The following is a 17,311-nucleotide window of genomic DNA, read 5'->3' on the forward strand; positions in this document are numbered from 1 at the left end:
GAAAAATTTCTTAATGTTTTTAATTTATTTCTGAGAGTGAGAGTGGGGGAGGGACAGAAGGAGAGGTGGACAGACGATCTGAAGCAGGCTCTGTGCTGACAGAAGTAAGCCCGATGCGGGGCTCAAACTCATTAACTCTGAGATCATGACCTGAGCTGGTGTCAGACGTTCAACCAACTGAACTACCCAGATGCCCCCAAACACCGTATTTTACAGGGGACATTCACCGCCTAGAATGTCCCCAGAGGGTGATTAGGGCTATGAATAGGCTGAAAGCCAAATCTCATGGGAACAGGGGAAGATTATGGGTATTTAGAGAAGGCTTAATGGAGAGCAAGTTAGCATCTTCAAAGAGCTGAGAGGCTGTCTTGTGAAAGAGGGATTCAATTTTCTCAGTTACTAAAACTCAAGTCAGATTTCAACTCAATACAAGAACTTCCTAACATTTAGAATTTTCCAAAGAGAATGGACAGGATTGTAGGTAATGCGGTCTCAGTCTGGCATTATTTGGGCAGAAGGAGCCTGAGCACCACCCCCCCACCGCCCACACACACACACACACAGGAGGTGTAGTGTATAATGTAGTGGTTAAGGGCATGGGCCCTACTCTACATAAGATACAGCTGGGTTCAAATTTCTGTTCTGACACTTACCTGCTATGTGATCTTGGGCAAATTACTTAACTTCTCCAGGCCTCGATTTCTCTCTCTATAAAAAAGAGGGTTCAAAGCAGATTGGAGAGCATGGGTCTCCCTGGGCCCTTCGCTTCATCCCTACCCTAATGGAAACACTGTTGTCTCTGCCTGTCTAGCACCCGTTCTGCTTTTTCTGGTAATGGCCTATTATTTCCCCTACTCTGATTCAGTGTGATTCTGGTGGGGCTGACCCATCACTGCCTGCCCCCTGGCCCCAGCCCCAGCTTCAGGGAAGGACATGGGATCCCAGGCCTGGCCAATCTAGGCACAGTTCATGGAGGAGCACACAACCCAAGCTGGATCAGCTGAGAGCCATTCTCGTCAGGACTTGTGCTGGAGCCACTATAAAAAAGCTTTCTTTTTGCAGAGGCCACCGCTCTAAAAGGATACAACCTGGAGCTGCCAAGCAGGCACCGCTGCGACCATGCGGGATGAGCCCGCCAGAGAATAAAGTCCACTCCAAGTCAAAGGCGGCCAAGCAATGCTAAGAGACATACTTGATCATTTGAGGTCCCGATTCCAGCCATGCCTGAATCCAGAACAATCCCTCGGACTTTTCAGTTATTTGAGCAAGAGATCCTCTTTTGTGCTTAAAGGCTGTTTGAGGCGGGTTTCAGTCATTTACACCTGATAGAATCCTGACAAATGCAATCATGAATGTTTAAATGGCCAAAGTGAACTAGATACCATAAAAACATTTATTTGATGCTGTTAAAGACATCCAAGGTTGCGGCAATATTAAAGCAAAATACATACGCCTGATGGTAGCCCCACGGTACTTCACATTGTCCAATTCAGTTTCTAGCTGGAGGGCACGGAGATGGATGTGGTCTATGCACCAAAATTGGCAGAGTATAAATTCCCTCCTCCCCTACCGCTGTCCCACGAGAAGATTGGAATAGCTCCTTACTGATCTTCCTGCCTCTAGTACTGGTCCCTTCCAATCTATCCTCCACAAAGGAAGGTCGCAGAAAGAACTAGAATCTCAATCACTGCCCTGCTCAGAATGCTCCAATCCTACAAAGTAGGCTCATCAGGTGCAGCCTCCTCCTCCCACATCTGGCCCAATCACCTGACACTCCTTCCTTCGCCCCTGCCCCCAAGCTGGAATTTGTTTCCTGCCCGCACTCGCACACTTCCGAGCCCGGGGGCCCGGAATGTCCTCACGCTAAATGCCTCCCCACACACTTGCTCCTCTGTGAAGCCTCCCGGCTGGCTCCCTTTTCCTATACTCTGTGAGACAGAGGTCAGAGGCTTCCAGCTGATCTCTGCCCTCAGTCCTTTTTCCTTTAGATTAAAAATGGCTAAGACCATGTCGCTGCCTTGCTCAGTTCCAAGGAAGAAAAGTACAATTCGATTAGTCAAATGAAATACCTAGAAGAAACCAGGACAAATATTGAAAATACATGATTATTCACTATCATCCCCCAACTCCAACCCCATGTTGGAAAGCAACAAACAGAAAGTGAAAAATTCTGATATTAAAAACTCCAAAAACTGGTTAAATTCTTTTGTCATGCTGAAATTTTATTCTAGCAACCACCATTTAAAATATTAAAGGGGACAGGAAAGGGCAATCAATGCCTTGGACTTGAGATGTTTTTTAGGGTGGGAATTCCAAAAGCCTTTGTCTTAAAATGATTACATCTGGGGTTCCTAGCTGGCTCAGTCAAGTAGACTGTGTGACTCTTAATTTCGGGGTCATGAGTTCAACCCCACACGGGGAGTGGAACTTACTTAAATTAAAAAATAGAGTGTTAAAAAATAAAAAGATTGGGGCGCCTGGGTGGCGCAGTCGGTTAAGCGTCCGACTTCAGCCAGGTCACGATCTCGCGGTCCGTGAGTTCGAGCCCCGCGTCGGGCTCTGGGCTGATGGCTCAGAGCCTGGAGCCTGTTTCCGATTTTTTGTCTCCCTCTCTCTCTGCCCCTCCCCCGTTCATGCTCTGTCTCTCTCTGTCCCAAAAATAAATAAACGTTTAAAAAAAAAATAAAAATAAAAATAAATAAATAAAAAGATTACATCTCTAATTGAGACCACGGGCTGTGTAACACTTTATCAGTTTAAAAAATAGGTTTTGTATCATTTGATATGTAAACCTTGGGCATTCAGAGAATAATGCTGAAAACGTAAACTCTAATATGCAGCAGGCCTCATGCTTTTACCTAAGGAGATCACAGGTGGGCAACTTTTCCTTTCAACTGATGTCTTTTTCTAAATTGCTGCTTAGCAGATTTTCCCCTCTGGGTTCACAAATAATACACACCTCCAAGGTGCCCCGGGCCTAGGCACTTGCACCATCTCCTATGACTGAAGGATGGCTTCGAGGGAAATAAACTAGGTCAGGAGCCAAGTACTGCAAGCGCCCACTTCAATCCAGTTTTCTTCCAGCTTCAATCCAGATCCCACTGCCCGTCTCAAAACTTTCGAAATGTACGGAAACTGTCCGGGCCCCTTGGCTACCATCAAATGGACAAATGATTTTACCACCGTCTTAGGATATTTTATTTCTTTGCCTCTCTCGCCGATCCCTGTAGTAAAGTGGGGGATGACCGAGATGTCAGTCCGTAGCCAGTTGTGAGAAGTGATGGAGGACAAACGCAGTGGGGTTGCTGGGATCCTCTTGGCCGACACCTGAAGTCCGAGGTATCAGGGATTGCTGGGTACCACACTAGTAATGTTTCCCCCCCACAGAAGAGTCGTGGGCATCGCCATTTATTTGCAGCTCTAAGACTGACTTTGCTTTCATTAGGCTCAGGTTCAGAGCACCAAGTACCACACGTCACTGCGAATCTGGACTCACTAGAGGATCTACTAGGAGTTGACTGATGGGCTTTGGGGGGCAGGGAGGTGGAGGTCCATGAGCCTCCTGGAAATTCTTCATGAGCATTTTTCTCAGGAGACAATAAAACATTCAGCTTTCACCAAGCTCCCAAATGGCTCTGTAACTCATTTGATTAAGAACCACTACTCTACATGTACGTTACGAACATTAATTATGTTCTCTCCACCCAGTGTGAGGCAGACGTGATATTTATTTTGCTCTGTGACTTTCACTAATAGAGTGAAATAAATATCACGTCTGCCTCACAGTATAAAGAAAGGGCCTATGAAAGTTTCACTATTTTAACAGGCAAAAATAAAGGGCCTATGAAAGTTTCACTATTTTTAACTGGTAAAAATAAGGGGAATGCAACTTTTAATTGGTGTTCACAGCAATCTGGTGTATCTAAAGTATTTCTCTCCATTCCTCTCATCGCAGGGCTGTCGGCTCACCAGAAGGATGGCCTTGAAAAAGGTCCCCTCAACTCTCCTGGCTGAAGTTTTTAGCTATAAAAAGAAACCAGTTGATCTAACTAGATGATCTTTTGGATTCCTGCAAAACTGGAAACAGTTCTAAATCTCTCCCGTGTATGGGTTATTACAGTCCTCTATGTGTTAAGTGGAAGATTCAAGGGCTTTTTTCATTCAATTACTCAAATGTTTTCATCTGGCACTAAAATATTTAAAAGCTGTCCTGAAAAGAGCACAGCAAAAGCCCTCCTCCTGGCACCCAAAAGAGTTGAAGTAGGAGATGGCAAAAGGCAGGGCACTGAATTATGTGAAGGAAAAGATGTCATCCGTTCAGTACTTTCTTTCTCCAATCAACACACAGAGCAGACAGCCATCTATCAGCCCTAAAAGGGCTCGGGGATCCTAAGGGATCTGGGGACCACACTCCTGAGAACCGCTATACTACTTCAAAGCAGGAGTGGATTTTTCCTGTTCATGTTTTAGAAATTCTTGTAAGTACGTGTCCCCAAGCAAGGAAGAATATTATTGGGGATGCTTTTAAAGTTCTACATACGCAATAGCGGGCTATACTTAGTCTTCTATAACTTGTTTTCACTCAACTTTAAATTTCTGAGTGCTATCCAATTTGATACATGTAAGTCTAGGTCACTCATTTTAAGTGCTATATGGTGTATGGCTATTGTGTGGCTAGATATCTCTATTCGTCCTTTCCCAAAGTGATGAACATTTAGATTGTTTCTAATTTTTCCCTCTTACAATGCCTCAACAAATGTCCTTGTACATGTCTCCTTGGGTAACAGGTAAGAGCACATCACTGGTATGCATAACTACATATGGACCTCCTGGGTCACGTGATATGCATCGCTTCAAGTTCACCAATATCTCCAAACCGTTTTCCAAGGTGGCCGTACCACTTAACAGTCTGTAACTTACATTCTAAGGCACAGACTACTAGCTAATCACTAATTGGATTTCCTCTTCTTCTTAGGCCTTCAGTTATTCTGCATTTCCCATCCTCCCCTGTAGTTCGATGCAACCATGTGTTTGGGTTCTAGCCAAAGGAACCTGAGTGAAAGTGAAGTACGCAACTTCCATGCCTTGACCGTAAAACTCTCCCATGAACAATCTTCCGAACTCTTTCCTGATCCACCAGCTGGAGGTCGACATTCAGGGTGACCTTCGGAGCTGCACACTGAAGCTGGCAGAGCCACTGGTAGCCCAGGTCTCTAGATGACACTGCTCCTGACCTGGACCCACACTGGGCTGTTACATGAGTGAGAAATAAACTTCTGTGTTTATTCAATGAAATTTTGGGCTTTGTTTGGTCTATCTTAACTAGTGCCTCTTCCCATGAGTAGCGAATGACAATTGCCCCTTCTCTATAACCTTGTCAACACTTAGAATTGTGCTTCCAAACTGCTGCCAATCTGTCAGTGTGTATTGTCTTGATCTGTTAGAGTTCGAGATACCAGCGAGGTTGAGCCATCATTTCACATATTTATTAGTTTCCTCTTCTGTGAACTGCCTATTTATATTATAGAATACGATCACGGAAATAAAATATACAAAATTACTATAAATGAGAAAGAGAATCAACTTAATTAAAGGGAAACTATGAAATAGGACACTTGGACTTAAAATATTTTTTGGTTATTTTGGAACTTCTCTTTGGTGTTAAGAGAAGTAATGAAAGGAGAATATTTACAAACACAGAAGCCAAACAATAATGTCAACTGCTATCTAATCAAATTGAAACAAGGTCTCAAGTAAAAATTGAAACGTAAATCAATCAACTATAAGTGGCTGGTTCCCTAAAGACTCTTTTAGGATTAAGCTTCTGTATTCATTATTTATTAATCACCCCAAAACTTACTCTAAAAATCGAGAATTCTAGTTACAGTAGTTTTGGGTTTCCTATGGCATTTATATCTGCAAATATCATCTCTATCCTGCTCATTTGTTTTTCATCTCTGTTATGTGGGTCACAATTACAGTGCTGAATAGAAGGAACGATAGTGGCGATCCTTGATGTCCTTGACTTTAAAGATATTGTTTCTAATCTTTTGCCAATACATTAGTCATGTTTGCAGATTTTTTTAAACAATTTTCCTTTATCAGGATAATACAATTCCCTGGAATGCCTAGTTTGCTAAGAGGTGTTTGTAATAAATCATTTCAGATGCTGAATTTTATCAAAGGCTTTTCTACACTTATTGAGATGATCACACTATTTTCTCCTTTAATTTGATAATGTGGCAAAATGCATTAGATTTTCTTATAGTAAATTTCTTTGTATTCCTGGGTAAACTCAACTTGATTGTGATGCATTTTTTTTAAACAAATTATTGGGTTTTTTTTTAATGTTTATTTTTTTTGAGAGAACAAGCACAAGCAGGGGAGGGGCAAAGAGAGGAGGGGGACAGAGGATCTGAAAAAGATTATGCGTTGAAGCAGAAAGCCCCAGGAGAGAGCCTGACATGGAGCTGGAACTCACGAACCATGAGATCAAGACCTGAGCTGAAGTCAGACGCTTAACCAACTGAGCCACCCAGAAGCCCCTGTGATACATTTTTTAATACACTGCTGGATTTATTTTATTGAGTATTTCACTTTGTATTTCACATCAATATTTATAAGTGAATTTCCTCCCTAAATATTATTTCTCATTATGTCTTGTTTGCCTATGGTATCCTGGGATACTGGCCACATAGGAGGAGTTAAGAATTATCCCTCTTTATCTTTTATCTGAAACAGTTTAAGATAGGAGTTCTCGGTTAATCCTTTGCACCCACCCCTCTCACTCCATTGTATTCATTGGGCAAAGCCCCACCTCTTGTTAAATCTGACTCTTGGCCTACTCTGGGGGTGCACCTGAGCAGCTGAATGTGGCTGGAGAAAAACACAGCCATAATTTCCACTGGAAATTAATGACCCTCCAGTGCTGTCCAACAATCCTATTAAAAATCCCTGATTTCCTTGAGAAGGAAGGACTATTTTATACCTGCTCCTCTCTCTTCAATCCTCCAATAACTCCTCCCCATCTGTACTCTTGGCTGATGACCATGCCTTATGTTTCAATGAGAAAGTAGAAACAATAAAAGAGAACATGGCGCCCATGTACCCTGCCTTCCTTCTTGTTTTGATGAATAAACAATCTGTGCTCCTCTTTAAGGTCACCTACCACGTGTGTGCTACACTCCACCCCTCTCACTTGTTCAAGGCCTTTGCTCCAGTGATTTTCACTCTGCCTCTTCTCAGTCTTCCTTGGCATTTGGTCATCTTCTGGATCTTTCCACCTCTGTAAAGCTCCTCTTTGAACATCATCTCTTCTCTGTCTACACTCACTCCTGTAATCTCATCCAGCCTCATGGACCTTTTAAACACCACATATAAACCAATATAACTCCCAGACCTCTCCCCTACTTCTAGATTCATATATTCAATTGCCTACTTGCTATGTCTACTTGGATGCCTAATGGGCACCTCAAACTTAATAAAAACTCCTTATCTTCCTCCCCAAGTTTGTTCTTCCACAATCTTTCCCAACTCAGTAAATGGCAATTCCATCCTACCAGTTGCTCAAGCCATTAACCTTGGAGTCATTCTTGACTTCTTTCTTCTACACACCTTACACCCAATCCACCAGTAAATCCTGTTGCCTCTACAAAATTTCCCCCAAACGCCACCACTCCCAGTGGTCTCCACTGCAACCACCCTTGTCTAGGCCACTGTGGTCCAGCTGCAGCAGCTTCTCAATTGGTCACTCTGCTCTGCTTTGTGACCTCTTATAGACAATATTCTATGCAGGTGATAGCGGGATTCTTTTCAAACATTATTCAGATGTCACTCATCTGCTCAAAACCTGCTCATGGCTTCACTTCTTAGAATAAAAGTCAAATTCTGGGGCACCTGGGTGGCTCAGTCGGTTGAGCACCCGACTTTGGCTCAGGTCATGATCTCGCAGTCCATGAATTCAAGCCCCGCGTCAGGCTCTGTGCTGACAGCTCAGAGCCTGGAGCCTGCTTGGTATTCTGTGTCTCCCTCTCTCTCTCTCTGTCCCTCCCCCACTCAGGCTCTGTCTCTCTCTCTCTCAAAAATAAATAAACATTAAAAGAAGTTAAAAAGTAAATAAATATATAATACCTCTCTCCTTAATGTGATAAAGGCCTAAGAATGCTTTAACCTACTTCCCATTGCTCTGCTATGTTATTTCACAGTATTTAATTCTATCTTTTTTAAACCTCCCCAAACTAGACTTTACTATTATTATTACTATTTGTTCCCTACTCCATGTTTTGGTTATCCCATTCTTTTCATTTTAAGTTCCATTGCCCCTAAATAAATAATACTCAGTTACTGTTCTTATTTCTTAATTATATGCTTTTTATAATAATCTGCAGTTACGGTCACTGCCTCGATCACTTTTTCTTTCTAATCCATATTCTCTTATCACTACTTTGTGCTTAACACTTTTATGAGCCTTCAAACAGAACTTATATTCAAGAAATGTACATTTAATGTTTATCTGGACCAAAATAAATCCGAGAATTTCTTTTTTTTTTTTAAGTCAATGATTACTTGAAGATACTTCCTGGAGTGTATATTTATACTCTCTGTGTATATGAAATCCTATCTGCAAAAGAACCCTTTTATAAACATAGCTCTTCTTTGCCTTAAAAATTTGAGTAATATTTAGTAGCACATGTATGTGGCAAATGACTAATGGAAAAAGTTGTTCTCTTTCACAGATACAGGAAAAGGAATTAGTTGACACGCTATTGCCTCTAACAAAAGAATGTTTAACACTAAATGATTCCGAACAAGTGAAATCAATTTAGAAAGCAAATCAGAAAACAGAATTCAATGAAAAACACCTCATAACATCTCCATACATCTACAGGAGATGGGGAGATACAGCATCAATTTAGAAACCATTAGTCCAGCTCATTCATTTTTTTAGTATGGCAACATAAGCATAAAATTGCCCATTCATTTTTAGAGTGCTTAGGTGACCGAAGATCACTCAGAAAGAGGATGAAATTCTAAATGGGTTAAGGGTCTACAACTGTGAAGCCCAGCTGTTGGGGCTGGATGGGTTGGGGGCGGGGTGGGGGGCGGTAAGGAGCGCGATTCTGTGAATGCAGACTCCTGGCATTTCCCAGCAGGATGGTACGCAGAGGATTCTGGTCAGCCGCAAGAGTACAGAGGGCAAATCTGAGAGCTTTTCACCAACTACCCCCCAAATAAATACAACTAAAGGCCAAGATAACTTTCTTTTAATCATTAAAACGTTGGAGAGGAAAGTCCAACGCTGCACGTTTGCTGTAATAAGGCAGTTCTTTTGCTCCTGAGAGAAGGCAAGCCTGGATCAATGGCTGGGTCAGAGCCCGCAGGAAGTATTTTATCAACAAGGATTTAATGGTTCCTTTCACGAGCCTGGAACACTGCTTAACTCAAAACGTACAAAACTGATGAGGCCTCTGTGCTTAAGGATTTCACTGCATCAATGGGGACACATAATCATGTTCACGGACTAGAAAGCAATTAGTAGTTGTATCAGGGCCTTCAAGAAAGGGAGTATTATGGCCCAGGGTGGTGAAGTGACGACGTGTGGCCCAGGTATGTGTGGCCTATGTCAAAGTCATAATACCACCAATAGCACTATTTACTGTTGGCCTACTGGGCGCCAGGCAACATACTAGACCCGAATTTTCTTCACAATACCTCAATGAAGGTAGGTGTTACTGTTCCCATTTTACAGATGCGGGCGTGGACTTAAGAGATGTTGAGTAAAAGCTAACACATCATTCAAGGCAGAGCCGGGGACACAAACACGGGTGTGACACACGAACCAGGTTTCATCGCTTCTCCTTATAGCCCCTTCCACGACAGTAATGAAGGGGAAAACGTTTCAATTTGAATTTTAAAACAATCTGCCGATGTAATTATAATATATTCCAAACGGGAAGGCAAAAATAACCACCCTCTGCCCGCCTATTCCTTGTTCAATTCTCAACTTGAACATCGTCTCTTCCAGGACTCCACCCCTGGTCCCCAAACTGGGCTAACCTCCCCCAAATAAGGACCACAATCCGTGTGCAATTTCTGAAGCCAATAAACTCTGAAAATTTAAAGTCTTTTCCTAAGTTTGTAGCAAGCTTGGTGGCAAAAGGTGACCTGAACTGATGTGAAACTATTTAAGTCTTTATTTTTCCTACTCAGTGCGAATATTCACATTCGGGTGTGAGAAAAATGGGTCCAAGGGATGCTTCCCATTGCAGTTATTAAAGACTATATGTGTATATTACCTTTCCAAAATCCAAACATTTCTGACTTGCAAACATCTGGCCCCAAGGATCTCAGACAAAGGAGTCTGGACCTACACCTTATGCACAGATCGCATCATACTACGAGGACTTATTCTTTTCGTAAGTCCAGCACTTGACAGAGTGCCTTGCATATAATAGGTACACAATAAATATTTCCTGAATGAAGAAATGAGACTGAGAAATTGGTTAAGAAGGGAAGATGGTCAGTGGCTTGGGAATGATTACAGCTCCGACTTGTAGCCTGAGCCTCTACTCATGGAATGCCACTTCCTTCTCAGACATGGAGGTCCTATAAATAGTTGCTGCTGATTGAGGGCAAGGGACATAGCTGCTGTCCTCACTAGGAATAAAAATAGTCCAGTGGTCTTAACATGATGGGCCCACATATAACTTTAGCCCAGTAATACAGAACAGCAGGCATATTCATACATCAGACCACATGGGCAGCCTCACAGATCCCCTTAAAGCTGGGAGCAGAAGACCTGCGTTTGGCTCAGACGGTAACCTTTCTGGCCTGTGGTTTTCTCACCTGTAAAATATCAACCAGAGTAACCCCTGAGGTCCTCCCAGGTGGGTCTCTAACAAAGTGACTCAAGGAGCAGCAGCAGTCGCCCCACTCTCTTGAGGCCGGATGCAAACCTCAGGAGGTTCTTCGCTCCTGTCTACTGCCCTGGCAGTCCGAGTTCCCCATCCTTATTCAGTGTGCTCTGTCCAACCTATACACACCCCCCCTCTCACCCCCCAAAATGGAGAGTCGATGCAAAAAGACGCATTTTTGTGTCCAGGGCACGGGGTCGGGGGGTGGGGGCTCTGTCTTCGATCCCAAACAGGGGTCAAAGAATCTGTGAAGAGTGGCCACACAGCACTTCGGTCCCCTGCAAGAGGATGGGGTGGAATGGGGGTGAGGGTAATCACTGGCCAGCAAGCTCTGGATTTGAAGAGAAAAACCTCTTAACTGCAAAGTCTCAGGACGCGGGAGGGGATTGGGTAGGAGAGTAAGTGCCACGAAGAGGGCAGCTTGGGGTGGTCCTTCCTTACCTGGTAGCACAGGATGGTTTGCTGTACCAGCCGCGCGTAGCCATCCAAGCGGACTCCGGAATTGCTCCTGCTCCTCATCTCCGCGTGCTGCCCGAGCCCCGGCGCCCGACGGGTTGTGCAGAGGTGGGACGCCCGGACTGAGGCCGCCGAGCGGGCCTGGTTCCCAAACAATCACAGCCTCGTTGTTCTCGGGATGGAGCCTGGCGGTGGGAGGTCGAGACTTTTTAAAATGGAAGAAGCAAAGTATGCTTGGAAAGCAAGCCAACCAGAGTTTCACTCTTCTGGAAGGCGCGGGGGCGGTGATGGGGGCTGGCGCTAAAGCGGTCCCGCCTTGACCAGGCCCGCCGCACGCCCGACGCCCGCGGGTCCCGGGCTGCCACACGGGAGACGCGGGGAACTGCGCTCTGGACGTGAGACGACAACGACCCCGTCGAGCCTTTTCTGCCTTCCAGAGGTCTTGAAGAAGCCCCGGGGCGGGCCGCCAACCCTACCCAACCCGCCTGCCGCAGCGCACTTGCCGCCCCGCCCCCGCCGCGGAACGCAACCTTCCGAGTCGCGGCTCGAGGGGGAAAGAAAACGGGGTGGCCCACGGGAGCAGCGGAGAACCTGGCTCCGGGCGGGAACTCGGTTGCCTCCCTGAGCCCCTTACCTCCCCGCCGGCCGCCGACCGCCGAGCCCCGAGGAAACTGGAGAAACAGGCCCTTCCGCGGAGACCACCTGGACGCCCTGGGCCCGCCCCACGCCCCACCCCTGGACCCGCCTCCAGCTCCGCCCCCGCCGCGGAGCGGAACCCGCGGACCTGGGCTTGAGGAGCAAGGTAAGCGGACCGCTTTGCCAGGGGCCCCGAACGCCCCTAAAACCGTCCACTTGTGGCCCCGCCCCTCCCTGGGATGAGCTCACCAGCGCGTCGGTGACCCCGCCTTCCAGCCCCGCCCCGCAGCGGAGCGGAACCAACCCTCCGAGTGTCGGGGATGAGAGCCGGGGATGAGCCGCCAACCTCATCGGAGGCGGGAGAAGTAGGCCCGCCCACCGCGGCCGCCTGAGCGCCGGACCGCGGGCCAGGATCACAACTGCGTACCTGGCCGCGTCCCCACCTCCCTGCAGAAGCAGAGTAGCGGGGCCCCTCGGGGAAGGAAAAAGGGGATGTCGGGGCAGAGTTCCCCGGCTGCACCCCCCCCCCCCACTCCGGCTTCTGTAGCGCCGCCCCTGGTCACTGCTCTTGAAGTCAGGCCTGCTGTCCACCTCCTACAGGCCTACAATTTGAAATTGGCATCACAGTTTTCCGTAGCGACTAATAACCTACGGTTCACAGGCTTTGACCCAGTGTTCATTTTCCAACAGCATCTGTTCCACGGGACAGCTCGGCTAATGGAATTTTCACAAGTCTTCTGCTAGTCTCCATGCATTTACTATATGCTTGACCTAGTAGGCCATTCTTCCTCCTCCTTTTCCTCCTCCTCACCCGTTTACTGAAGCCTATCCTTTAAGGGCCAACTCAGTTCCCCCTCCTATAATAAGCCCTCCCCATTCTCTGAATTCCCACAACAATTTCTTTGTAAGAACTTAGGTTTTGGAGTCAGTTCAAATTAAATTCAAATTACGGGCTGTGCCATTTACAAGTGTGAGCTTGTCTGCCATTGAAGCTGTTTGAAACTCAACATTCCCTTCCGTAAAATGGGGATAATAGCACCTACCTCCTAGGGTGGCCAACATCAAGAGGATGGATATAAAGCATTTAGCACCATGCCTGGCTCATAGAAAAGTACTTCATGAGTCGTCATAGTTGTTTTCATCCATCATTTGACAATGTACTGCCTCATATTGTTAGTTTTCAGATGAGGCATGCTTTTCTTCTCTTCGTTTTTTTTTTTTTTTAATTTTTTTTTCAACGTTTTTTTATTTATTTTTGGGACAGAGAGAGACAGAGCATGAACGGGGGAGGGGCAGAGAGAGAGGGAGACACAGAATCGGAAACAGGCTCCAGGCTCCGAGCCATCCACCCAGAGCCCGACGCGCTCGAACTCACGGACCGCGAGATCGTGACCTGGCTGAAGTCGGACGCTTAACCGACTGCGCCACCCAGGCGCCCCTGAGGCATGCTTTTCTAATGATTGTAAGTTACTCATTGAAATAGTCTTTGATATCTCCTGCCATGTCTGGAACAGTGTTGAGCATGTAGTGTGGCTCAGTGTTGAATGAATGAAAGAAAATCCGTCCTAACTGGGTCCCCTTAACTGAGTTCACTTTAGAAATTCCATACCATAAATCTATGTCACTCAACTAAAGCACCAAACCCCTCACCATCTCACATACTTTTTTCTTCCTATTGGCTCTTAAAGTATGCAGCAACCCATGTGATTTGCCTCCATGCAGAATTTGCTATGGTCTAGGGGTGAAATGAGACATTATGTTATCACCATTCAATCTCTTTTGGAATGTGTACTCTTACTAGAACTCATATATTTTGAATCAAAAAGCTGGGATCCTTGCTTCATTACTGTTTTTGTTCATACTGAATGCTTCTTCAAGAGTCCATTTTGAAGCCATGGGGGGAAATAACTGATAACCTTTGCTCATTATCTGGCATTTCCATCCGGTATGGAAACATTTTTAGTTTATCTCATTCTTAGTAAATTCTTCTATGCACACATATACCCCTTTTGGTGTATAGCTAGTCTTTATGCTTAAGCTTTGGTCTGTACTTTAGTGAATATTATCATATAAGCTATATTTTTCAATAAGCTTGAAATGCAATGATAAAACCAAGAAGGAAGGCTACAACTGTTTACCTTGTAAATTTCTATGCAAATTTTGGGCCATAAACTGTGCTACATAAAAATCAGACTCACATCTTAGTATCCTATGTCCCTAAGATACAAAACCTCCATATATTGGTTTCCATATCCACAAAGCTTTTCTCTGGCTGTGATCCAACAGAAACCTGTCTCCACGTCATTTCTCAAATATCGGTCAAGAATCAGATATGGAACGTGATGGGGTATGTTGTTGTTTCTGAAGCTGATGCGTGATCTTCGTACACAGGAAAGCCCCAAACTGGACTCGGGTAGCACCCCATTTGACTTCTCAGACCCCATCCAGAGCGTCTGCCCCATTGTCCTGCCATGGGGGCTGAGGCCAATGAAGTTCCCATTGGGCCCCATGTCAGCATCCAAGGGAGAAATCATCCAATGTTTCTTCTTGAAGGCTCAAGTTTTTGGGTCTAAAGAAAAGCACTCCATCTTTGACACAGGGGAGAGGGTTCATTCTAAATCAATTTGCTGAAAATAGCCAATTTGCCAGATTTCATTATTTTTTTGACAGTTAAATTTTTGTTGACTGGAGGTCATTTTCATTGCAATATTTTAAAGAATGTACAATTTGTCTCTATTCCAGGGTCCTGTAGCTAGTTTGAGACTAAGAGGTAAAGAGGAGAAACACCGGCGACTGTAAGATTTCTTCTCAGTGACGAATATATAGATATATTTAGAAGAATATATTCTGAAAGAATGTATTCAATTTTTGTCTGGCCCAAGGTTTTAATGCTTTACCTACAGAAAAGGAAAAAGAATCTACTGACAAGAATTCTGCCCATTCAAGATTATGTTTTTGTATCCACCCAGTCTTTCCTTTTTCCTCTCCTTCAGACTCCAACTACATCAGCGTGGAGCTGAGGCAGAGACATATTGAACAGTCCTTAAAATGCCGTCATGGAGAAAAAATGGCAACACACGAGTCCAATCGGTAACTTGTTCATTCAGTGAAGCAGTCCTTTGTCCAAATGGCCTTCAAACCAACCTGCTTTCTAGGCAACCTCATTAGATACAACCTAGTATCCCAAATGAAGCCATGTCACCATTTTTGCTAAGAGCAGTCATGAAAAGTCATGAACAGCCTTCAGCTTTTGCTAAGAGCTCGCTGAAGTGAAGAGTTACTTTGTGGGATTAATGACTGCAGTGTGTTTTGGGGAAAAACACTTCTCAAATGTTCTGAGGAGATTCTTCAAATTCTGGTCAGTGCTGTGACACTCCTCGCCTCCTCACACTGGCACTTCTCTCCCTTTCGATGGAATCTCAGACTGTGACGCCAATTTTAAACTCAAAGGAGGATGCTTCTCAGGGACATTCTCTCCGTCCTGCCCCTTATCCGTGTGAAGTAAAAAAGTAGACAAGAGAATCTGGCTTAAGGCCCATGGCCCAGACACAAATCACAGCAGGAAAAATGAGGGGGCGATGGACAGGATCTAAAGAATGTTGGAATTGTGCATTCTTTGGTGTATGCTTTGATCACATCATGTGCAGGAGATTTGGTTTCTGAGCTCTCACGCCCAGATCTAGAGTAGCTCACCACCTTCCTCATCAGTGGAATCCTCAACATCTTTGGGGCAGCTGGGCATCATAGGAGAGGCTGCTCTAAGACCTCTTGTGGGATCGAGGCCAGTTTCCCCCATTGGTGGCTCCCACATGCTAATCGGTTCCCCAGAAACCCCTAATCCTGTCCTCACCTTCTCGAAATCCTACTGCTGAATGCTGAGGAAGCAGAGACATGGAGGGGATCTAACTCTGGGACTGTGTGGGCCAAAGGCAACATTTGTTAAAGAGGGAATCTTGAAAGAGATCAAGAGGAAAATGAAAAGGCGACCTCAGAAACTGATCTTGTGAGGAAGACCCTTGCTCTGACACCGCGGTGACTGTGTGTCTGCTGTTTGCCAGGAGATGTTACTGTCACGTTCATCTCAGTCAGGCCACTTACACGCCACGCCGCCAGGGAAAGAGACTGCAAACGCCTTCTCTTTGTGAAAGCTTTCAAACTCAAAGGACTTAGCTACAAATTTATTTTGGCGATTTTAACAGTTTTGTCGATTTTAACATAAATACAAGACAATTAAATAAATCAGAGAAGAAATATTGCAAAGGCAAATCAGCACTCACAGAAGTGTATTACATTATTACTGTGGTTAACCTGGAATACAACATTCACTTGAACTATATGCAAGGGAACCTTCGTGAAAGGCCTAACTAAAGGGTTTTGCAATGTTCCTAATAAGGACCTACTCGAGACATTGCTCAAACAGCTGTAGGTGGGAAGCAAGATAAACCCTCTATAACTAGAAACAATCAGGCTTTGATACGTATGGAAACAAGAGCATTGAAGGATAGGTCGTGTTCCCAATAGCTGCTCCCCCTTGTCACTATACATTCTTCAAGACTTCACACCTTTTAAAAAATAATCCTAGCTCTGGCTGGGCCAGAGCGTACCAATCATGACAATTAACAAAGTACTACGCAGTTGCCTTTTAAAGAGCAGCAATATGATTATTTTCCCCCATACACACCTCCCTTAAAAAGTAATCCTACTCTACTCCCCTTTTCTGAAAGGCTCTGGGGATTTGAGAAGTGGCAGTGTATGTATCTCTTCCACGTTCACAATTTTCCTGACAGATGGTCTAGATTACAGTTCCATCCCTCTCTGTGGCCAAGGTGCTAAGCTAAACGTCTTGGTGCAGATTCCCTAATCTGGTGATTAGGCATGAGGTCAGGAGACGGGTGTTGGTATTGGGTGCCGCGTGTGGGTGTACAGATGGTACCCTGCACAAGGGTGCACCCAAGAGGATGAGTGAGGCTAAAGCATGGCCCCCACTCAGTATGCCAAGCCATGAGCCCTTGGGGCTGTGTCTGCCCAGTGGGGGCACCTTTTTCCAACTCGCTCAAAGGCACTATATGAGCTAATTGTGGCACTCACTGTCTGCTTACATTTTGTCCAGTCTGGCTGGCATCATTAATTTCTTGATTTCAGTGAGGCTTCTGTATTTCACATCCCATATCATCTCCAAAAGGAGCTTTAGAATTCACTGAACCATCAAGGATTTTCTGAATTATCACATTAGACACAAGAACACAACCACGATTCTACAAAGAAATACATTTACACGGTAGAAAATAAATACAAAAGACGTGGAA

The 17,311-nt window shown here is 44.9% G+C and overlaps 1 protein-coding gene across 5 annotated transcripts in view; it reads right to left on the reverse strand.

The window, feature by feature from the left end:
• PHKA2 (phosphorylase kinase regulatory subunit alpha 2) overlaps window positions 1–12,087 on the reverse strand; it is a 70,558-nt gene extending 58,471 nt beyond the window's left edge. For all 5 annotated transcript variants that reach the window (XM_047075967.1, XM_047075966.1, XM_047075965.1 and 2 more), the window contains exons 1-2: window positions 12,004–12,087; window positions 11,355–11,554 (exon numbers count right to left, since the gene is read on the reverse strand). In XM_047075967.1, the coding sequence (XP_046931923.1) occupies window positions 11,355–11,432 (78 nt within the window). In that variant the 5' untranslated portion in view covers window positions 11,433–11,554; window positions 12,004–12,087. The remainder of the gene's footprint in view (window positions 1–11,354; window positions 11,555–12,003) is intronic.
• Between the last annotated feature and the right edge of the window lie 5,224 nt (window positions 12,088–17,311).

Source organism: Lynx rufus, unplaced genomic scaffold (assembly GCF_022079265.1).
Source record: "Lynx rufus isolate CCGP_SWC_20201006 ecotype Redwood Valley unplaced genomic scaffold, mLynRuf1.p SCAF_14, whole genome shotgun sequence".
NCBI lineage: Eukaryota > Metazoa > Chordata > Mammalia > Carnivora > Felidae > Lynx > Lynx rufus.